Below are 24,093 nucleotides of genomic sequence, written 5' to 3' on the forward strand. Positions count from 1 at the left end.
GAAGCAGATTCCAGAGAAACAGAGGGGTAACTCTCTAGCAGTGTCCCAGCCAAGCAAGCAGGGCTGGCTCACCCCTCTCTCAAAAACCAAGCTGGAAGGCACAAACTTTATAGTAAGGAAGAAGCACAAATGTCCTTCAGTTAGCAGGCACTGGCTTGCTGGGATGGTGACTAGACAGAGGAAAGAAAGCATGTTAGTGGAGGAAAAAAAGAGCCAGAAACAGGAGTAAACAAGAAGGTTTGTTCTTGTTAAGTTTATTGGCATCATGTTTGTTTCTTTACATAAGAGCTCAGCCTACGTACTAGAATGTAGACCTCTGGAAAACAGGTAGAAGGGCTCCATTTAAGCAAGCTACAAATGCAAGAACAAATACCAGGAAGAAAGGAAGAGAGGAAAGGGACTAGATTGCCAAGTTTTTCCATACCAAAAATCCAGATTAGCAGTCAGTAAGAAGAAAGGGAAGATTCATAGTCCAGGTCATTCATTAAGAAACAGCTACCACACCCCAAGTGGGAGCTCCTTCCACAGCACAAAGAGCCACAGGCACACCTCAGCTCTGGCTCCTCATGCTCGCTCCAGGATGTCAGGAGTTAAGCAGTAGGGGAGGTGAACAAATGAGGTCATTTCATAGCTGTATTTAATTTTAAATCCAATAATCCAGTGTGCATATCAATGCTGTTATGCAAATCTGAGAATTTAGATACAAGGAAGCCAGACAGATTTTTCCAGAAGATGAAGCCTTTTTGGCCTCAAAACAAGAAGGCTTACATAGTTCATCTCTACTGTACAGAATACTGCCTCTATCTGGACTCTGTGTTGCTAGCACGCTGCAGGTCACAAGTGTCCTCCTCACTTTCTACACAACCTGTGTTTCAGTACTTGAACATGTAATTCAGGAATTTTACACTAATTTATACATTTTTAATTGGTTGCATATATTAACATGTACTATAAGATTTTTCCTAAAGAAGCATTACATAATACATGGATACTGTAAAAAGATCTGATTAGTTAAAAGTAACAAGCATTAACAGAGATACATACAAAACTCAACCTAGTCTGAGTGCTGAGCTTGCAATGAACTATGGGTAATCAGCCTTTCCAATTGCAGCCTTCACAGGGGAAAACACGAGACAGTTAAAAATGTATGTAACTTGTTACACAGATTACCTGTAAACAGTTTCTCTCCATTGGACACCTGGAATTAGATTCAGTTCCAAACATACATAACAGTTTCCATTTTAAACTAAGAGAAAGGTCTGTTACCATGAAGTGTGATGTGGATGGTGTGGGGACCTGAGCTCTGAAGTGCAGGACTCAGATGCTCATGAGAGATGGGTGGATTTTGGCAGCTGGAGATGCAATTTTTTTTTTTTTTGTAATTTCATTTTAAACACAGAAGAGGGGCTGTGTGTTTGAAGGCCTAAGTGTGATATTTGTTTGTGAAGGACTGTGCTCAACCCCTCCCACTCCCCTCAGCAGCTGCAGCTCTCCGCAGAAGCCTTCGCTCGGTCAGTCTTGTCTAGTTTGATGGGTTCGGGGAATTCATTGTAAAGTTCCACTTCGGTTTCCTAGTGGGAGAGGAGGAGGAGTTAATGCTCTGCAGACAGCTCCCAGCATGCAAGGAGCTGGGCAAGGCTGGGGGTGAGCCCCAGGCTGCCCACAGCACTGGGGCAGGGCTGCCCACTGCTTCCCTCTCTACCTGTTTAAGTGCATTTCGTGCGATCGTCTGGAAAGCTTGTTCCACATTAATGGCCTCCTTGGCACTGGTTTCAAAGTAGGGGATGTTGTTTTTACTGTAGCACCAGGCTTGTGCTCGTTTTGTGGTGACCTGGGTGGACAGAGAACAGCATCACTACCTTCTGCTATGCAGGGAGGGGTTTTATTTTCTGGGCAAGGCCAGAGATCCCTCACATCCAACCTGAGCAGCTCTGACCTCAAAGCCCCAGCCTTGAAACAGAACACAGGAGACCACTTCCCATCACCTGACAGACCCAGCCCCAGGGAAGGAGACCACAGAGCACTGGCTTGCTCCCATAGGAGCTGCTCAGCACATCTGGGGGAGGAGAAGCAGCTCCTCTCCTTGCACCTCCCTCCCCAGGAAGCTGCTGCAATCCTTCCACCAGTGGGCAGGAGCATGCTGTGCACAGGGGCCTGACCTCTCCAGGCAGGAGAAACCCTTCTCCAGTGGCAGACAACATCTGAGCCACTCTCAGGCACCTCCCACTCCTGTTTCTCAGGTAACCCTCCTGTGTTTCTACAAGGTCTCCCACTCCAGCAGTTTCTTAAGAGGAGGTTAGTAAGTCCCAGTACTCACTTGTCTGTTTTCTAGGTCAATCTTGTTTCCCAGCACAACAAAAGGAAAATTCTCAGGATCCCTTGGACTGGCCTGAATGAGGAATTCATCCCTCCAGCTGTCTAGGGTTTTGAACGTGTTGGGAGCCGTGACATCGAATACCAGCACACAGCAATCTGCTCCCCTGTAGAAGGCAACTCCCAGAGACTGAAATCGTTCTTGGCCTGCTGTATCCCATATCTGGAGCAAAAGACAGGGCAGATAAGCCAGTTCTACTCTGACACAGTCAGTCTGCAATTAGGGCATTCATTCCAAAACTCCCCACCAGGCATATAGAGTCCCCAGCTGGGCAGATAGCAGCACCTGCAGGCTTAGGGATTTCTGTAGGCACTAAGCATCAGGAGCCAGAAACACCTTCTAAAGATAGTTGACCCTTTTTGTATTCAGCCTCAGCCAGGGACATATTCTTGTCCTGGACAAGCAGGACTTGGGTATTAGGGTCAGCAGGTGACCTGTCTGCAGTGCTTGGATGCACCTGGATACCAGCAGAGTTCAAACACTCCTGTGATGGCTGCAGCTTTTGCTGCCTTGCAGTCAGTTTCACCACAGAGAGATGAAAGCTGCAGATACCAGAGACATAAGCAGGCTGGCAGGTTAACACTACACCCATAAGACTTGGGGTGACACAAATGGTTGACCTAGGGAGTCCTTTCCAGTTCTTGAACACTAGGGAAGTGAATCTTTCTAACAAGACCTAGTTTGCTGACAGTACCAAATCCAGTTTTTTAAACAGGGCCTAACAACACTGCTGTTAGCTAAACCCAGATTAATCTTTGCATTCCCTTGTTCAGCCCATGCAAAAATTTGTAGAGAAGCCCAGAAGCACTTATGTCTAACAGAAGTTCAGTGCAAACAAGACTCACACCCAGGACACTGATCCCTACACCAGAGCAGATGCTTCCACACAAGTGGGGTGATGGCACCCCTTGCAGCAGGGTCCCTCCTTACCTGCATTGTCACTAGCCTGTCATCCACCATCACCTCTTTTGTCAGGAAGTCTGCACCTATCGTAGCCTTGTACTGGTTACTGAATTTCTTGTTCACATACTGGTTCATGAGCGATGTCTTTCCCACCCTGCACAGGAACACAAAAAAGAAAGACTTGGTAGGCTGCTTCTACAACAATGTTTGAGTTGACCACCCTGAAGAGAATATTCCAGTGCCCCTCACTGCCCATAACCTCCTGGCTTTTCAACCAGGGAAGAAGCACCCACCTCTGCTAGTAGGGGCTTGCACACCAAGAGATGCTGAGGCACCAGCTGAATAAGAGCATTAGCTACCCAAGGATACAAAGGATTACATCCTGAGAAACTTCACCTCCCCATCACTAATCTGATCCTTGGTAAGGAACACACATTCACATTATGACCATGAAGGCAATTTTAGAAGATGAAGTGCTTCAGAGAAACCCATCACAAACAGTAATCTTCAGCCTCTGCAGAAGGAGGAGGTGGAAAAGCAGACAATCTCAGATGGCAACAGCTCACAAACACATCTGCTAGGCACCCAGAGGTGGAGATCCTCCCCAGAGAGCAAGCTTAGAGGCTCACATGCCCTCTGTGTGGCTGAGAAACACTCCCTGAATAACAGCTTGCTGGGGACAGCAGTATAAATAAACCTTATGTCATGGGAATCGGGTTACAGCCTGCACAGCAAGCAACCTGTGACAGCAGAGCAGACTCCTTGCTGAGAGCACAGAGCAAAGCCTTTCACTCCAAGGGGAGTGCTCCAGCCAGCCCCGAGGAGCAAAGCAGATGGCTCAGTACAGACTATGTCTCTGACAGAGCTTTAGGAATTCACCTAAGAATGCTTACTAGAGGTTTTGGGGTTTTTTATTTTATTTTTTTAAGTGAAACACTCATTCCAACAGCACATGTCCTCCATGCAGAAGGTTATTCCACTCGGCTACTCCAGTGGCCTGCCCACCACACTTTCCCCATTTAATATTGTGGCAGGACCTCAAGATACTGCAAGGACACATTCAAGCCAGACCTGAGGTAACACAGCTGTCATGGGCTGTAAAATCTCTCCTCCCAGCACTGCTGATTCTTACAGTGCATCCAGGCTCCCACTAGTCAAGAGCACTGCTCTAGCCAGATACAGATTAGCATCTTAAAGGCTCTTCCACTTACCCAGAGTCTCCAAGGATGATGACTTTCAGTAACACTTTCTTCCTAGAAGTCATCTTTCACACTAGAAAGGAAGAACAATCCCATCACAAACTATTAGTATGTCATTCCTCAAGAAAGCAAGCAGCAAGTTTGGAGGCTGGGAAACCTGACTCCCAGCAAGGAGCCAGGGACAGGCAGGGCCCAGCACTCCTGAAACCAGACTCCAATTCAAGGCTACACTCAGCACTGCCCAGGTGTCTGCCACCGCATAGGCTGGGCCATGCCAGACCAGTAGTGGCAATTTAATACCAGATGAGCTGAGCACTTGTCACTTACTGTACCAAGACCCTTCTGGATCCCATTTCCAGGCCATGTGGGAGATATACTAGCCCAGGCCATCTCCCTTGACTTGAGGCAGTGCAGTAAATCATACCAGCTCCCAACACAGATTAATAATTCTTACACATGCCACAAAGTGAGGGGTAAGCAGGCATGTGTCTAATACCACACTCAAGCTTTTTTGTGCTGTTCAGTAGTTTCCCAGCAAAAAATAAGAAAAAAAAAAAAAAAAGCAGCAGCATTTCTTCCATCATGAGCTTGGAGAGGGGATAACTTTCTTCAGCAGCTGTGCTTTGTGAAAGAACCAAATCCCAAGGACATGATGTGGTTGAAGCAGCTGCAACAGCCACACAGGGCAGCTGAATTACAAAGCAAACTGCTACCAGACTGTGGCTTCTCTGAGGGCACAGGAAGCTGACTACTGCCACCTCAGCTTTGGTGTGATAAGGTTACAGTGACAAACCTCAAGATTCAGCCCACTGATGGCCATCCACTTCATCAGATGATGACTTGTTTGTCAAAACTTCATAGGCAGGAGGCTCTAAACTGGCCACTAATGGTGCATCCAATTAAAGAGAGAGCTGAGCTTCAGAGTTCCACACTCATCTGCTCCCAGGTCTCCTTCAGACCAGTGAGGCAGCTACAAGTTCATCAGCTGCAGCAGGCCTGAATACACTTCAGGATATTCTTTAGCATGGTGAGAGCAAGTACAGGGTCTGTCCAGTGGCTGAGCACACCCCTCCTACCCTGAGGCCCTTCTCCACACCTCTGGGGAGGGGGTGGGCCAGCCACTCTTATGTGCTGGATCAGATCACAGACCCTGTTTTGGTACTGACCTGCTCCACAACACAAGGACTTGGCTTTCCTGAGGGAGCCCTGCAGGTTCAGTACAGCAAGAGGAGCCACAGGACGGCTTTAGCTGTGCTACCTGACTCCAAAGATCCTTGACAACCAGACTTGGTACTCAGCCCTTATGTATGGACTTGCCTACCCTAAAATTCCCATCCTGCTATACCACATTCATTACAGCACACAACTCCTACTCTTCAGGAGCTATTCCTGATTTTCACAGCTAAGGAGGCCTTTGCTTCTACAACAGGGATTTATGTCTCTTCAAGCAGCTTGATCCTTATGTGCTTCCTGGGATACACAACAGCCTTAGGTACTAGATAACTACACCCATTTCACCCCACTACTACAGGAGGCTTCGGCTGTAAAAGCCTCTCACTAGATGCAGTCCCAGTTGCAAAACATCTTAATCATCTCAGGCTTTGAGGGTTAGAAGACACGGAGAGCTTTAGCCTTTGCTGTCAGTGGATGCTGCAGAAGCTGAAGGAGCACTCCTGCAGCCACTGTAGTGATGCACCTACAGCTACACCTTTTTGCACTGCACCCACCTCACAGTCACAGGGTTGTTTAGGTTGGGAAAGGCCTCTGGGATCACCCATGTCCTGTACATGTTGCACGGTGGCATTCAAGATATCTGCTCCATAACCTTCTCTGGCACCAAGGTCACACTAACAGGCCTTCCACAGATCCTCCTCCTGATTCTGACCCTTCCTGTAGATGCACATTTCATTTGCTAACTTCCAGTGCACTGGGACCTCCCCAGGGAGCCACAACTGCTGGATTGAAAGGGGCTCAGGGAGCACTTCCACCAGTTCCCTCAGTACCCACCCACAAAGCCACTGAGTCTTGAGTGTGTGTCGAAGTCATGTAGCAGGCCTCTTCCTCAGCCTTTATCACCATGTTTCCCTCCACATCTGATAAAGGATGGGGATGCCTCTTTGCTCTCTTTTGTTACTAATGTACAAAAACACTCTTTACACATTTTATTATCTTTTACAGCAGTAGTCAGATTAAGTTCTAGTTGGGCTTTGCCCCTTCTGGGTTTTTTTCCTGTATAACCTCATGAGATCCTTGAGATACACCTAAACAGGACCCAGTGCTGAGGAGATAACAGCCAGGGGCTGTGCAGTGAGCAGCAGTGACAGGTCACCCACAGGGCTGATGCCACCCTTAGATGGGTGTTAGCAGATGCCAGAGAGCGTGTGGAGGACAGCTTCTCCAAGCGTCAACACCTCACTTTTCCAGTGGGCTGCATTGTTCACCAATCCAGCTGACAGCCCAGCTATGCTCACCAAGACAGAGCCAGCTGAAAGTTGTCAACAGCACCAACACTGAGCTCTGCTTCTGCTCTTGCCAAGATGCACGCACCGTAGCCACGGGTAGAAGAGACCACAGAAGGCCCTTCAAGCCTGCACCTCCTGTGTTCACAAAGCACATAACAAGTGACACTTTTGCCAGCCAAGCCAGAGACTTGTGCAGCACAAGCAGCCCAGATGGAGCGAGAAGCAAGTGAACAGAGCTTTAAAACAGCCTTAAGACAGCTGTGTACTGTCATGAAAAACATCTGCATAGGTTCAGGTCCAGTGCAAGTCACCCGATTTCCTCAGGACAGAGGAAAACAACTCACCCAGAAGTGGCTATGCCAGAACCCAGCATGCTTCTGGGACCTGCTTCTACTTTCCTCAGAGTGTTTCCAATATCACTTGCTGCTGCAGCTCACAGCTTCCTGGTATTTGAAGCAGCTTTGGACAAGCTGGCATTAGTTCTTGTGCTTAGGGAGGGATTTGCAGAGCCCTAAATTGCAACACTAAATCACACTGCATGCTTATCTCCCAAGTTCAACATAGCCTGAAGTTCCACTATGAGGGGAGGGAAAACTGCTCTGCTGAGCAGCCACAGGAAGTCAGGCTGAGTCAGAGCTGCCACTGCCATCTTGTCATAGCTGACAGGTTACCCAGCAGTGTGAAGGGCTGTCACTGCCCCATCAACACCAGGCAGGTGAGACACTCAGCTTCCATCCCAGGTGATGCAAAGGATGTGAGCCATAGCACAGGAAGAGCTGCTGCAGCTTCATATTTGGTGCGGGCCATGGGGCAGTGAGGAACTGCAGCCCTGCCAGGGACCAGCATGGACACTGCCCAGTCTCACACCATTGTTCTATCAATGCCTGACTGATACTGCCTTGAAGCCCCCTTTAATAATCTTCTATTGCAGATATAAACAGACCAAGGCTTCAGAGTTATTCCTTGCCCAGTACAACAAGGAAACACATCCTCAGGTCCTGTAGAAAATGGTTGAGTTCAGATAGGCTGGCTCCCACTGACTCAGCACTAAGAGTATTTTGCACCATAGAATGCAGCTTGTCTTGCCTTATGGTATTTGACACAATTACTCCAGAGCAGCACCCTGTTGAGGCACACACCCTTCAGATGGCAGTGTGAGAGCTCACATGGGGCTTCTGTCCAGTCCAAGGAGCACTTCTGAACAAACACTTCCTTTTTCAGAGGTATCACAAAGAAAAACTTGTTTGTTAAGATTTGATCCAAGACTCAGCTCTGTTTCACACTACATGAAATCTTTTTGAGCGAGGTCATCTGCATGACTGCTCAGAACACAGCCTAGAGCAGCACACCCAGCCAGCCCTGCTCAGGAGCCACCAGACACTCCACATCAGCCAAGGGTTGATCACCAGAATCATTCCTCCTCCTCCTGGCTTAACTGTGCCAAAGAAATGACACAGCTGTCTCTAATACAGGAGAGGAAACCTTCCACTCCATTTTTAATGCCTATCCTCTAAGCAAACAAGCTATTAATGATATGCTGACCCTCAAGAAATTAAGCTGGTATAGCACACTCTGTCCCACAATACTGTTATTACCTTTAACACTCACCTGCAGCAGTAGCAAGGGAAAATTGCTAACACTGCAAGCATCACTGGTTTAGCTAATCTGAAAGGAAAAGTCAAAACCCATGCTATGAAGCTTCATAGCTCTACAGCTCAGATGCAAGAGCAAATAAAGCCTATGCCAAGTCTAATTAGGTTTCCCTTGTTGCTTCAGAGCACATTACAACTGTCCTTTCCCTTGCTATATTAAGACAGCTGCTTTAACTCAAAGCAGAAATGGAGGGTTACAAATTCCTTAGAGATGTTCACGTGTCAAGTCACAATGTAGGCATTTTAATATTAATTAGGTTGGTACAAGAAGGAACAGTAGCAGTTTGCATTGATGGCTCACCAGACTTCAGATTAGCTATGCTTTAACAGAAGCAGGCCTTGCAAAAGGAATATTCTAAATGGCTCATGGACAGTTTTAGTGTGAAAGCATCCATCCCTAGGGGAATCTCACCTCCTTGGAAGACAAGGCTCCCTAAGCAGCAGCATACCCATACCAGTTTTGAAGCTGCTGAGCAGTCTTTACTGTTTCAGCTTTGCTATTGAACAGTTGGAATCACAATCCTAACATGTCCATAGAGGCTGGAATGTTTGACCAGGAGCTCCCTGTTACTACAGCTATCAGCCTGCCACCTGCACTTTCTCAGCGATCAGCTCAGTGCTGAAGTGAGGATGCTGGACAGCACATCTCATCCTTATGTCCTTTGCCAGGAATATTTAACACCACACCAACCAGGCACAAAGTGGTAGGGCAGCAGGCATTAAGCACAGCTAAACTCAGAATTATGGATGCCTAGTTATGCTCCCTGTCCCAGCAGGCAGCACAAGAGTAAAGCAGGTATCCCACAAAAAGGTGTATTTGAACCTGAAGCACTGCAGCTCTGTTCTGGATGCCATGGCTGATAAGCAGAGCTTCCACTTTCCCACTATACCACAGGACCTTCAGCAAAAACACCCAACCATGAACAAGCTGATGTGGACAGATCAGGTGTCCATTAGGGGCTACCACACACAGCACCATGCCTACCACAGTGACCAGACAAGAGCTACCCTTGTGCTCTGGAAGAACCTTCTGTCCTGAAATGTGAGAAGAGTGTCCCAAAATGCAGCCAAGTGCACTTCTGACACAGAAACAGCACCTCTACTCACTGTTCTCTTGCATGGATGTCTCTGTACTACAGAGAGCTATTTTTATTCCCTCCCTCCTCCCTCACTGGGTTCAGCATTTCTTCAAGGAAACTGAAGCTGGAAATATTATTCAGGACCAGCTCAGTCAGACTGAACCAGTTCCCTCTCAAAAGTATCAAGTTCCCTAGCACGTTTGGCATCTCAAGGGCTTATGTCTGCTTACATCTTTAGCCACTGAAATGAGATGGTGACTGAATGTTTATCCTGTTTTTAGAGGCCCAAGCACACCAAACAACCTGGCACATACCACTTGCCCCATGGTCACACTGCACCTTGCCATGCTTTAGCTAAACCTTTCAGTAGATACATGAATTTGCTCCAATTTTTCAGCTACTCTGAAAAAGCAAGGCTTCATCCTGAAAAAAGGCATAGCCTATTATTGCCATTAGTTAACCAGAGTCCCAGTTCCTCGTTGCAGAGCGTCCAAGCAGTCCAGACATGCTTTGTATTGAAGCCTCAAACCCCAACTGCAGCAGAGCCCCAGCTGGGGCAGAAAAAGCTTTACCAGTTACAATTTAACAGCAGCTCGGTTCCCACTGGCTGGTCAGACCGATATTGCTAACAAGGCATCAACCAATACAAAGCTACAAGTGACTGCCTGAACAGTTCAACACAAATCTGAGACCAACAGATACCAACATTAAACATGTCACTTGCATTCTCCCAAGAGTGACACAAGTGCTGTCTTTTCAGTGGGCAAAAGCACAGCAGTAGTCAGGAAGACAATCAGCAGGGGCTATTAATTTAATATCAACATGGCTTAAGAGATGCCAAGCTGCCTTCAAGGAAGAAACTAGGAATATCACAATGTAGGCATTGTGGCTGCCTTTGATGTTTCTGACTGCCACAGAGCCTGCATATTTTCCTTACCAAACCCAGGTGCTCTAAAGGTGAAACATGTATCCAGCATCCTCACAGTGAGCACTACTACAGAGGCATAGGAGTTATAATAGCAGGTTGAGTCTTGCACTGACAAAGGCTGCACAGGCAGGACAGCACTCTCCCACTCCCATGACAGGACTATCAGGAGCTCAGCTTCCCCAGCTCACTGGAAAATACCATTGAGAAAAGCCTCACATTTAGTGGGGACACGTGCTGTGTCTAAAAAGGAAACCAGGAACATCTTGTAATTTGGGCTGACAACTTGCAAGAACTGCTCCCTGTAAATAGGTTGTTTCTGAGGCAATGGGCTCTACAGTCCATACAATCAGAGGTGCCTTCAGGCCTCGCAGATGCACCATGGAGCAGCAGTCACTTCAAGTAGAGCCCACACCAAAAGCACCTGGCAAGATATTCTTGTGACAGCTTCACTGAAGGGTACACTCTAGCTGCTGTTCTACAGTAGCATCTAAAAACTGATTTCCACCTCCTTCTTCGCAACACGTTTATGTTGCTGTTCTAACCAATATATTTCCTCCTGCTGGTACCCAGCCAAAAGCTCAAGCAAGCACAGCTCCTCATTCTCTCCTCAAGAGGAGCAGCTCAGCAGGCAGCTGAGCTGCTCCACCAAGAGCAGGCTTCTGTCCAGTTGGTACTTTTCCCAGACAGCCCTGTGAGGCAGAAACTACCTCTGTTCATGGAGCTGAAAGCCTCAGCTACAACTTAATTTTTGATACCTTGTGTAAAACATTATATTGCAAGCTGTCAGGTGTAAATACACTGTCCAGTACATCCCACCCCCATCTGGGAGTCCTGTGCCAAAAGCTTCACCTTCCTGAAAAACAGCTTGGAGCTTTAGATGCCTGCTAGCACACTGACATGGCTCAGATCAAAACTGAACCTTAGAACATGGTTCAGTATCCCAGAGGAATTAGCTTTTTAGATTACATCTGTCTGCAGTAAGTTTCCACCTCCTTTTGAGGGCAGAGTTGCAGCCACCAGTGCTGGAGCAGCTGCTCTAGAACTGAGTGAAGCTTAGGAACCAGCAATAGCAGCTCAGCCACATGGCTTCAAATTCTGTTCATTGTCTACTTCAACACAGGCACCAAACCAGTGTGACACAGTGCTAAAAGCCAACTGACATGGTCTGAAGTGGCTCCCAGATGGAGCTGACACCAGGCCTACACAAATACTCTGCTGTGTCCTGTTCATGGGTAACATGCCCTTAAAACAGTTCAGTGCTCAAGGAAGAGAACGATGGGGCAACATGCAGCTTGGAGAAACAGGCAGAAAACCTGGCTGGGAAACAGAAGCTTTGGAACAGTTTTGAGCATAACAGATTCATGATGAGATCAAGGATGCTCCAGAGCCAGGGCTGGGTTGCACACTCCTATCAGTGGTAGTAGGGTTTTAGCTTGCCTCAGACATCCCCTCAACCCTCAGCTGGAGGCTCTATCACACATCCCTTACATGGGCAAGGACTCAGGGCTCACTGGAAGGAGACATGCCAATATCCAGCCTGCCAGAGTGCAGACAACACAGGGAAGGCAGAAGCAATGCCACTGGTAGGAGCCGTGTCTGCACTGACATTGCAGGACTTGCACATGAGAAGGGGTCTGCCCTGCCTGAGGTCTCAGCTCAGCTGTGGCTCCCTTAGGGCTGAGATTTGGAGAGCACTGCATTCCTGAGAGGCACTGATGCATATGATCAGTTAGGCTCAAAGCCCAGGTTCTCAAAGCCAAGCTCTTCAGTCCAAGCCTCACTGATTCACGGGCCTGTTACACCTCCTGGCATTTCTCCAGATGAGAGTTGTTCTATGCTGCACAAAGTTTAAATACTAGCTGTGGATCTGAACAGGTTTTTGACTGTAAAGCTGCCATAATTAATTGTGACTCTACCCTAGAAAAGTCCAAACTACATAGGACTAGATTCCACCCCTAATGCCAAAAATTGATCTGATTTCTGCTGGTTTAGACATCACAACAGCCACCTTCTCGTGAGGAGGCATCATGCTGATCTGACTACATGGTTTGCGAGTGGGAGCAGAACAAGCATGAAAACACATTTGCTTACAGTACCACAGCATATGTTTGTCCATGTTCAAGCAGACCAACACTGAGCTTAGGAGCACTGGGAAAGGTCTGGAGGACATTTCTTATTGTCTGCAGGAACAGTACAACAACACCCAGGCCTCTGCCAAGCCTAAGATCACAGGAGCAAATGCAGGACCTTCCAAGTGATAATCACACTGAGGCAAAGCAATGAAAGGAAGAGACTGAAGAAAATGCCCCCAGGGATGCAGCCAGCTATGCTGGGCAGCCACCTTGGGTGGATCACTTTGCTCCTCAACAACTTGAGGATGATTCCCATCATCTCCACAGAGGGTAGCAGGTATGGGAGACTGCAGCTGTGGCAGGAGAAGAGGCCACAAAGATCCTTTTGAAGCTAATGCTACACACTAACAAGACCAGGATTCCCAGAAAGCAAGCCAGGGCTGCTGAAGTGGAAGTCTTCTGCTTAGAGGAAGACATCTTAACAAAAAAGCCAAACCCAGAAGCTTCACTGAAAGCTGGATGTTTCCAGTCATGAAGTTTTAGTCCACTGATTCCTCCAGCAGCTAAATGGCCCTTATACCACAAAATATCCTCTCAGGATTGGGCACACATACCCTAACAGACTGGTAGCAAGTGTCCCAAGATCATCTTCTACCTTCTCTTGGAGGCTCAAACCATGTCAAGAATCAGTGTTGCTGTGCCCCTGCCTTCCAGTAAGAGGCAGTTGCCCTGTTAAATCCTACAGGATTTCAGGTAGTTCCCAGCAGATTTCCCCCAAGGATAAAGCTGTTACAAGAAAAGGCATGCTTGCTTTAACACCCCTCCCCCTTTATCAGAGCAAGTTTAACTTCCCCTATTCTGCCCTGGGGGAGACAATCTCAGGATGTGGGAGGAGAGTTGAGCACATAGCTGGCTGCTGGGAGACACTAGGCAACAAGCCATGTGTCTTGACTAAGGGCCTTGCCTACGCACAGCACTGCAGCTACACCAGCACAGCTTCCATGATGCCTCTACCACCACGGCCTCCTTGGTGGACAGCTTTCCAATCAGTAAAATAAACCTGGGACTAACTGGAACACAGCTAGAGTGCTCACAGAGCTCAGTTTATACAGTGGTGTTTACTGGCCTTTGGACACACAGCACCCAGAGAGTGGAGCCACCCAACAGTTTTAGTAACCCTGACACGAATATCAAGAGCCTGGCACAATTCTCACATCAGGCCATACCCTGAGTGACAACTCCCTTATTGCTTTCTATAAAACAAACACAGTCAGAGGCAGCTGGTTTTTTTTAATCTATGTGTCCAGAAGATAAGGCTGTCCAATTCAAAATATTCTAAGTTAGCCAGGCCCCTGATAAACAGTTGAGTTGTTAGATTTTTACCATATCTGACAGTATTTTTAAAGTGCTCAGATTAATTCTAGTTTTGACTACAGTTTAAGTTTTCAGAGATTCCTGCTTTCAGTTTCAGAAACACAGATAACTTTTGCAGTGGTAAGCAAAACACAGATCTTAGACCTTGTCAGTGGTAAACAAGCCTTGTTTATCCACTCCTGGCTGCCAGAGTTCCTAGAAGCTGGGCAGGAAACAAGAGGCTGAAAGGAGACTTTGACCAAGTCAAATGACAGCCCTTAGGAGGTCTGCCAGAGGCTGCAACTTACACCTGATACTCAGATCTGAGAGTGAATATTGTGTTTCCTACAGCATAAGAAGCTTGATAGAGGAGAAAGGACAAATACTGATGGGAGATCCTGCTAGCAGATGTAGGGAAGCACCAGATCAACACTAATGGCAAAAGCATTACTCCTCCTTCCAGGAGGTCCTGTTGTCAGTAATGAGTCTTCTAGAGAGGAAGCTTTCTCTAGGGACAGGTTGTAATCTAAGAACTACACCTTGATCTGCGAGCAGAACTCTTGATCCTACACACACTCAATACTATGCTAATGTGGTTTGCAGAGCAGGAAGGACAAGTATTTCAGTACCAGAATGGGAGTGCAACAGGTAGCTTGCCATCACAGCTGAGTCAGTGGCTAACAAGGAATTCATACTGTGGATATTCAGTTTCACACTCATACTTCATACCCTCATACCTCTTGCATAGATCCTGCATCAATACTTTACCACTTCACCTATTCTCTTGATGAAGCTCCACAAAGGTCCAATGAAAACCTCACTTGCATGGTGAGATTAAGAGAACTTTGTGGGCAAATGGCATCTTGTTAGGCAGGGGAAAAGGTTCAGGCCCAGGCATGTCTCAGCTAAAACCCTCTCACTGCTCATGCTGGAGACAATGTCACCACTGTGCCAGTTTGGACTCCAGATATCATTATCCATGTCTGGGAGCCGAGTGACTCAGCCCACTTGAGGGAGACAAGCACCAGACAGGTTACTTTGAAGAGGATTCTGCTTCCAGCTAGAAAGAGTTCAAGGGCTCAGCACAGACTTGTTAGATAAACTGGCAGCCCAGTAACCAAGGTCCAGGTACTCCAGGCAGGCTGGCTCTGAAGGCAGCTCCAGTTACTGGCCTCCACTTTTGTCCACCACTTCACTAGTCCACCTTGTCTCTCAAATGACCACAGCTACAGTATATAGGACAGACTCAAGACAAATACTGGGCTTTTTTAATTGACATTTAATTTCATTTAACAATTTCTGCTTGAAACTCATGCAAGTACAGTTAGACACAATTAGTCACCTTAAATTGTCATTTTAAGTGGTTATGCAGAAGAAAGAGCAAATCACTCACTGTATCAAGTGCCTTTAAATCATACAGAGAGAAATCTGTGCCACAGGTTTACACTTCAATCCCATCTCAAAGGCAGTGCACCCTGTCCTGAAGCTTCACGGCCCTATGAAGACAGCTGTGGCCTCAATAACAGGTTTCCTGGCAAGAGAAGCCAAGGCTACCGAGATAAGCTGCAAATCAACACACTTCAGTGGCCTTGATGAGCCTGCTTCCCTTCCCAGGGTCACTGGCCATGAGGGAGCAGCAGCAGTGTTGACAAAGCTTCCCCCACAGAGCGAGCGCTGCTTGCTGGCACCGGGGAGGAGGAGGAGCAGGAGCAGCGCTCGCAGCAGCGATGACATCACCAGGGCAGATCTGCCAGCACAAAATGCAGCAGCACGCTGGGCTCCAGAGCTGCATCCCTACCCATCCCTACCAACAGGGAGCAAAAAGCAACAAGCACACCAGGAGCCAGAGGGGAACCAAGTGACACAGGGGTATCCCTTCAGCGCCTGCTATTTCTGAGCAGCACGTGGGCAGCTCCTGACCTTGCAAGCTTTATTCAAGGTGCATTTAAAGAGATATGGGACCTTTAATCGAGCCCCTCACTGCACAAATAAGCATGGTGTATCAACTACTGTCATTCAATTAATTATCTATATCTAATTCAGTTTTGAGATGTACAGCTCGTGTTTGGATTGGTGCTGCAGAGAGAGACACTTTTATCCTCACAATCTCTGGTCACAGCTATATCTGAAGGCAGACTGTTACACAGCAACTACAAAAGATCATTTTAGGAAGCTGCAGAGGGAAGCCAACTCAACTCTAACTCATAAGGCAATTAAATTGCAATTATCAAGACAATGCTGTGCAAGAATGAAGTACTTCAGCATCTGAAGGGTGCAAGACTGCTGCCAGACAAACAGCACATGCTAGTGCCCAACCAAGTTCAGCATTTAGGTAAGGTCTTAGCTGGACTCTCTTCTGTAGAGGCAACAATCTTTAAATTACTCTACAGCTCTGCAAGAGAACCTTAGGTCCACCAGGGCCCAGTAACAGGGACTTCAGAGCAGGTCAGGTCACAGCCAAGGAGAAGCCCAGAAGACATAAGGAAACACTGGCAACATGCAAGGTGAGGGTCCTGTACTCATTTCACAAAGGTTCAATTTACTTCAGTTACTAACAAAATTGCTGTATTCTGAAGGCAGGGACATGCAACAATAAGTACCTGTGAGCCCACATCATCCACCAGTTTCAGAGAAAGCAAATATCCAAGTGCCCTATTGCATAGCCCTTATTCTTGAGCCAGGTACCTGCAAACTTTCTCTCACAATGCAGCATTTAAAAACACACCCTAACCAAGCACAACCAATTTTGTTTACAGCCAAATGTTAAGTTCTGCATAAAGTAGTCTCATTTTCACACAGAAGTCAGGCCAAAATCTCATACATGTTAGAGACAGAGCTATTTATAGTTTTGCACAGATGGTTTGATGGTAATTGTCATGTTTCCTCAAGGACAAGCTTTGCCAGAGATTTGCTCCAACAGGTAATTCTCACAACCTTCCAACACAAGTATAAAACACGAGCTTTAAGAAGGCACTGCAGAAAATAAATCTGGTAACCCTCCTGCTCACAAGCTTTCATTTTGATCAGCAAACTAAGCAAAGTCATATCTTTCCCAGGTCACTTCAGAGCAGAGCTTGCTCATTTTACACTTTCAGCTGAGGATTTATCAATGTTTTAATATGTCTGTGCTACTCAGAGTTGGATTCCCTGGCTTTGACAGGAGGGCCAGGATGCCTGTAGTGCAGACTCTGCAACACAGTTATTTAAATTCTTAACTTGTCACCCTGAAGGTACAACTCAGGGTGTCCTGTTCCCCACCTCTTCACTCTGGTGACCAGTGACAGGATCAAGAAAACAGTGTGAAGCTTTGTCAAGCAGGTTTAGGCTGGATACAGAGAAAAAAGTTCTTCACCCAAAGGGTGGCTGGGCACGGGAACAGGCTCCCCAGGGAAGTGGCCATGGCCCCAAGCCTGCCAGAGCTCAAGAGCACTTGAGCACTCTCAGGCACATGTGGGAGTGTCCTGTACAGAGCCAGGAACTGAACTTCTGTGATCCTTGTGTGCCCCTTCCAACTCAGAATATTCTGTGATTCCATGCTGACCTAATATCAGGATATTTGAGTTTGAGGACAGGGACCACTGCAGGACACCACAGGTAAGAACAACACTAAACACAGCTTCCATCTTATCAGTTATATTTCACACTACAGGTTGGGAGAGCAAGAAACTGCTACGAGATTTCAGCAGTCTTCCTTACTGAGGGCTCAGATTAGCCCCGTAACAGCCTTTCTACACCAGACATAGGGTATTAACATAACAGCACAAAGAGTAAAGAAAAAAATGCAAAACAAACAAACACACACCCCAAACAAACAAACAAACAAGGCAGTGCTTGAAAGTTAACAGTATTAGGGCTGCTTTACTTCTGAGGCTCAGGCCAGGCAGGCATGGTGGGTCCACTCATTAGTGCATGGAGGGCAAGTCATGTGTTCAGTCAGCTGTTGGGAGTCACACGGGAGAGGGGGAAAGAAAAGTATACTTGTTCTTCCTGAGTAAGTACAGCAACGAAGCCTTGATTATTTAACAAGGAATATTCAAATTACTCCACCCACTTTAACCTCAAATTCAGCTCCTGAGAGAGCTGGGTACACTGACTCCAGCAGCCTGGTTCTACTGGAACCATAGCCAGGCTACAGCTATCGCAGCCAGGAAAACACTGGCACAGCTACTTATGTACCATTCCCCTAAAAAGAGAATCTCCACTTCCCCAAACCCAACACCCACATGGATACACAGACTGTTAGGCACAGACCAGAGCTGGCCAGCCAGTGACAAGTACTGGAAGCTTTGAAGGTTCCATGCTGGCAAGTGTCAAACAAAGAACAGCTTGCTTACAGCTGGGGGGGGGGACGACGACTTCATTCTGTCACGTGTTCTCAGTTTACATATAAAAACCTCATACAGACCACAACAGCTCTGCTTATCAGCAAACATTTGGAGTTTTCCAGGAGATAATGCTGAAACTTCTAGCTTTGAGAACAAAAGGCCTAGAGTGCTAGGTGAGACACACATTTTGATGCTGTGGTTACTTACCCTACTTCAGATGAAGACAGCCGTTTTTGCTACTAAAATAAGCCCTCTATTTACAGGGAGTGCAACTGTCTTAAGTACAACGATCAGGCATTTCCACATTTATTAGTCTCTATATATATGGAAACTAATAACGCATCTATCACTTAATTTACCTTATTATACACTCACAGACAAAAGCACTTCTAACATCCACTCTAATAGTGCTTAGCACTGACTCAGGCTTTGCACACACCGACAGCTCCTTTCGCAATAACTGCCAGTCTCGCCGGCCGCCTCTCCGGTCAGTTTAATCGCTCCCGGGGCTGCCGGTTCACGTTACAAGCGCTCCCCACCGACCCCCGAGCAGCGTTTCACCGTCCCGACCCAGCGCCCTCCCACCGGTCACCCTGAAGCCTCTTCGGGCTTCGCAGGGAGCCACAGCAGCTCCAGAGGCCCCAGACAAAGCGCTCCCTGCCCGGAGGCACCGCTCGGGCCGCTCCGCAGAGAAGGCTCCACAAAGGCCTGGCCAAACGCGCATCCTGAGAAAGGCCCTCGGGGAGGAGCCCGGGCCTGGGGAGACCCCCCTGCATTGTCCCGAGCCAGCGCCGGGCCCGGCTCCAGGGAGCTCGGCGCCAGCAGCGCGGCCACCAGAGCCCGCCTCGGGGCGGGCAAACGAGCCGGGCCCCGGTGCAAAGCCGGCCGGGAGCACCGAGACGGCGCCGCCTCCGCCGCGGGCCCCCCGGTGCCGGGGAGGGGCCGCGAGCGGCTCCCCCGGCCCGGGGCTCGGCCGGCCGGCCGCCCGCCCATCCCCGCAGGCAGCGCGCGTTGCCGCCGGGCTCACCTGGTGGTGCTGCCGCCGCGGCCCGAGCCCGATCGCTGCGCCCCCCGCCCGCCTCGTCGGCTTTAATGGGCCCCGCCGCCTCCCGCGCTCGCTTCCGCCTCACCGACAACTTCCGCTCACGGGGCCCGGCGTCACCGCGCGCCGCACACGTGACCCGCCCGCCATCTCAGGGCGCCGAGGCTCAGCGCGGGCCCACTCCGTGGGGGTGGAAAATAGAAAGAAATGTTTGTGGAAAATAAATGTTTGTGGTACCACCGGAGCCCGCACAGAAGGGAGGGAGGGATGGGAAAGGACCTGCCTCCCCCGCTGGCTTCCAATAAACACCGCGCCCTGGCCTGAAGGGAGGTGGAAAGGCCCAAAGAAACCTTCATAATTGATGAGAACACACGGGCACAAATCTGTTCTTTGGTGTCTTCTAAATAGCATTGAAGAATTAGCACGGAGTTCCCTACAGTTAAATTCCTATGTGAAAAAAAAAAAAAAACCTCAGTTATTGCTATTAGAAATAAAGAGGCAGCATTTTAGATTATAAATGTTTAATATTTACAAATTTTTACTTGCAGCTGTAATTTAAAGTGGGGTAGTAGCACCAGTGCATGTCAGGAAAGAAGATAAAAGATGCCAGTTGGATGTACATTCAGATTAATTAACCAGGCAATTGTCAGCACCAAGAGCAATAGTGCAGGGAGTGAAATGGGAGCCTCTGAAGTGTCTGGACCTAAATCCATGGGGTAACAACTATCCTGGCGGTACAAGTGAAATCCGTATTTTCTACTCTCAGTTGGCAGCAGGTTCATTTTGTTACTCAGCAATTACTTGAATATTATTACTCATCCAAGTCATGTGACTGCTGTGGGTTTAGTTAGCTTATGAACTCAGGAAAGCCACCATGGGAAAAAAAGTATTTTTAAAGCTAATGAAAGATAATAAAGGAGTGAGGCAGTGTTCCAGCAACATTAAAAAGAAAATCACACAATGACAGACTTGTTGGGGTTGGAAGAGACTTCTGGAGATCATCCAGCCCAGCCCCTGCCAAGGCAGGGTCACCCAGAGCAGGTGACACAGGAACACGTCCAGGTGGGATTTGAATGTCTCCTGAGACTCCACACCCTCCCTGGGCAGCTGTTCCAGAGCTCTGCCACCCTCAACCTAAAGAAATTCTTCCTCATGTTGAGGTGGAATTTCTTGAGTTTTCATTATGGCCTTTGCTCCTCATCCTGTCACTGGGCACCACCAAAACGAGTCTGGCACCATCCTCTTGGAGCTATCTTTGAGATACTTGCATGGATTACAAATCCCCTCTCAGTCTTCTCCAGACTACACAGGCCCAGTCTCTCCTCATAAGAGTGATGCTCCAGACTCCGGAGAAGGAAAATTTCAGCAACAGTTTATTAGTGCTTTTAGGGTGCCCCATTAGATGCAAAGAGCTGCAGAAAAACCTGGTATCAGTTAAAATGCAGACTGGACAAAAGAGGAAAAGCCTTCAGCACATCAGCAGCTGGTGGAGCAGAGCACTGGCTTGTCCTGGTGCATTGCCTTTAACAGGAGACCCACGTGCTGGGCTCTTATGGGCAGACATTAATGGCAAATAGTGGGTGTTCCTCAGCTCTCTTTTCTTAAGAGTTTCCTTTTAAATTTTTTTTTACATAATGTGAAAAGCAAACAAAACCTGTGAGTTAAATTTCCTCCTGCCAGCACCACCAATTACAGACCTTTGTAATGCAGAACTTCACAAAAAGTTCCTGTGCCACTTGCTCTTGATAAGACCAACAGATGCTTTCCAATCCTCGGTGGGAACACAGCATTTTCTTAAGCTGATGAGGCAAGATCCTCCTTCCCTCCAAGGACATACAGATCCTGGCCCTGGGGAGGACCAGGGGCAGCAGACAGGTCCCTGCTATCCAGGATGGGAGCTACATTCAGAGTGGCAGAGTGAAAGTAGGAGGATGGAGTGGCAAATGGAAGTATTGAGCTATGGCTCCTGAAATACCTCCCTCTCCCCTCCCCATCAAAATAAACACCTACCCTGGGGACACCAGAGTGTGCTGCAGTGAGCAGCCCAGCACACTGAGGTTTAGCAGCCTGTGAAGGAAACTATAAAATGTCCAACCCTAATGAAAACCCATAAAAACAGATCAGTTTGAAACCAAATGCCAATCGTTCCTAATCACTAACACAGCTCTGAAGAAATCCGTTCTCTATCCTTGAGGGGCATTAACACAGCTGAGTGGATCTCTGAGGTTACAGTAAGAGATCTTTAGACATTTACTGGTGCAGAAACCTCAACCTATTTCATGCACTCATTCCTCTAAACCAGGAAGTGAGAATGTCTCCTGCTTTGATTTTCTTCCTTTTGTGTCACCTAATCTCTATTTGCTAATCTTCCTGATCCAATTAGAGACAATCAAACATTATATGTCTTACACCACCTCTGTGCTTTTGTCCTTGGACCAAAAGAGCCCCTCCTTTTCCCCTCTCATTTCTGAGATTATGGAGTGAACAGTGGTACAAAAACACCTGCAGAGAGGCGCAGGGAGGACATCACCTCAGCTGTGGCACTACAGATCCCTGCCATGAGCTGAGAGCATTTCAGATTCCCCACAGTGTGTTCACCCTCTTCTGTGGACACACAGCTACCCCACCCCTGGCCATCTGTGACATTAAAAGCTTGAGTAGAGTCCCCTTATTCCCCTGATACTTGTTCAGCATATCTCAGCTCTTCAGAGTCCTGCAGCCCCTCCTCCTCATTGCTGGGAACAGCCTTTCTTTGCCTCTGTGCCCAGAAAGATGTAGCACCAGCCCCTGGTGGCTGTGCCTCAGTGAAAACTGACTGCCCAGAGCTTCCTGTGCATAGCTGTCCTCTCTCAGCTGGCTGTGCAATGCTGTCCCTTGTCACTTTTGGCCTTCCAGACCAGCTTCCTCAAATTATCATTATAATGTTCTAACATACGGAAATTTAAAAAGGGAACTAAAATGCAGTAAATACACAAAATGTTGCTTTGATACTCCAAGCTTTGTCATGCTTTGATTTATCTTCTCTAAAGCAGATTCCCCCTGCTTCTGCTGGCATTTTGCTCATTAAAAATCTGCTATTGCATGACCACCTATGTATTTCCACTGGCAAGAGCACAGACCCAGGCAAGAGCACAGCCTGCCCTGTCCCCTAATCCCTACCTGCAGTAAAAATACTGTTCTGGTAATCTGCTAATGCTTTCACCTTTGCAATCCTCTGATAGTTGCCAAGTCATAGAACAGCATCACATGAAAACAAAAAGGTAGCTCTGGACAAGCCTTGATCACCAGATACAAATACAGAAAGCAACTGCAGTCACTTTATCTCATGGCAGATCTCCAGTCTATGGTGCAGAGGACACAGCACAGTGCAGGGATTATGTCTGTGCTCACCCAGCAAATGCATCTGCTGGAGGATGAACATCTTAAAGCACTGGTACAGGGCCTAAATGCAGCCACTGAAACCTGAGCCCCGCAGGGAGGGTGGGGCTGACCTGCAGTGATGCAAAGCCCGATTGTGCCAAGTCCCCTCACACCAGACACAAGAGACACATAAAAGAAATGGCTTTGGACTCTTTTGACAGCTTCCCCCTGTTCAATAGCAACAGCCACAAAACCACTGCAGAGTTGTCATCTCTTTGATACTGGGAGGTGGCAATGCTGGCACCTTCCCTTAGCTGCCAGCTCACTCCCTGAGATGAGAAGGTCCAAACACCTGCTCTGCCTTGAGTCAGCCTCCTGCAGAGGCTGTGGACAACATGCTGAGCACAGGGGATATCCTTAGACAAGTATCCTTGTTGGCCCTGCCAAGACAGGCAAGCCCATGCTGCTGGTCATGGTGTAAGGTGGGCCCCAGATGGCTTTGTGCTTACTGAAGTTATCTGGGCCTAGACTGGTGGAAACCAAAGCCCATGGAAAAGCCACAGAGGAAGGGATATTTCCATGGCCCAGACTTTGTGCTTAGGGCCAGAGAGGCATCCACATATTATTCATAACCATAAACCCATGAGGTTGTCACACAAATAGTGACAATCACCTGAGCCTCCTGCAGGTCTCCCAGCTGCCCTTCCTCCCCATCTACAGAGGTTCTCCAACACCACCACCACCTTCCCACTTTTACAGCCAGTCATAAATACCAGATAATTATTTTTTTACAGCTGCATTGGGAGGTATGCCAGGTAATTTCATATGACTGTTCTCATACTCAATTCAAGAAGATGATCCAAAGACTGAAGTAACTTCCTTGAGGCCAGAGTGAGTCAGTTACTTTGTCCCTCTAAAGACATTCTGAAAGGCTAAGGACATTCTGAAAGGCTTTTCAAACCATAGGAATGGTATAAAAATAGGTACAGAGAGAGGTGAACAGCCAGCACAGAACTGCACAGGCTTTTGCAGAACTGGCCTTGCTTCAGGGATCAAGCTTTTTAATGAGGAGTGTGTTACCAAAGCAGCAGGTTCCATGAACTGTTACTTACCAAGCACTGAAGCCTTCACAGTGCAGATCTGGTGAGCCTGAGAGCTCTCAGCTCATGCCATTAGTGGCTTTTAAGGCACGAGGGCAGGCAGGACAGGCCAGTGGCTGGCAGGGCCTGGAACACGTTGCAGGTACCACTGCACGGGTGCTGTGCGATGGGGTGGACCAGCCACGTGAGCTCTGCATCCAGCGTTTTGTGACAAAGGTGGCCATGTCATGCTGTTGTTGCACTC

The 24,093-nt window shown here is 47.9% G+C and overlaps 1 protein-coding gene across 1 annotated transcript; it reads right to left on the reverse strand.

Moving 5' to 3' along the window:
• Window positions 1–238: 238 nt before the first annotated feature.
• On the reverse strand, window positions 239–19,483 carry RAB7A (RAB7A, member RAS oncogene family). Its single transcript, XM_036390905.2, has 6 exons — window positions 19,375–19,483; window positions 4,489–4,549; window positions 3,305–3,431; window positions 2,318–2,536; window positions 1,703–1,831; window positions 239–1,571 (listed from the first exon to the last, which is right to left on the reverse strand). Exons 2-6 carry the CDS (start codon window positions 4,539–4,541, stop codon window positions 1,476–1,478), a joined length of 624 nt encoding a protein of 207 aa, XP_036246798.1. The 5' UTR covers window positions 4,542–4,549; window positions 19,375–19,483; the 3' UTR covers window positions 239–1,475.
• Between the last annotated feature and the right edge of the window lie 4,610 nt (window positions 19,484–24,093).

The sequence above is a fragment of the Molothrus ater genome, chromosome 11, assembly GCF_012460135.2.
Source record: "Molothrus ater isolate BHLD 08-10-18 breed brown headed cowbird chromosome 11, BPBGC_Mater_1.1, whole genome shotgun sequence".
Lineage (NCBI taxonomy): Eukaryota > Metazoa > Chordata > Aves > Passeriformes > Icteridae > Molothrus > Molothrus ater.

Bases quoted from the DNA above. Each gene is read 5' to 3' on its own strand.
- RAB7A (XM_036390905.2), bottom strand. From the start codon at position 4,541: ATGACTTCTAGGAAGAAAGTGTTACTGAAAGTCATCATCCTTGGAGAC. The intron at 3,432-4,488 runs GTAAGTGGAAGA...GTTCCTGTGCAG, and splicing joins ATCATCCTTGGAGACTCTGG to GGTGGGAAAGACATCGCTCA. The intron at 1,572-1,702 runs GTAGAGAGGGAA...CTCTCCCACTAG, and splicing joins CACGAAATGCACTTAAACAG to GAAACCGAAGTGGAACTTTA.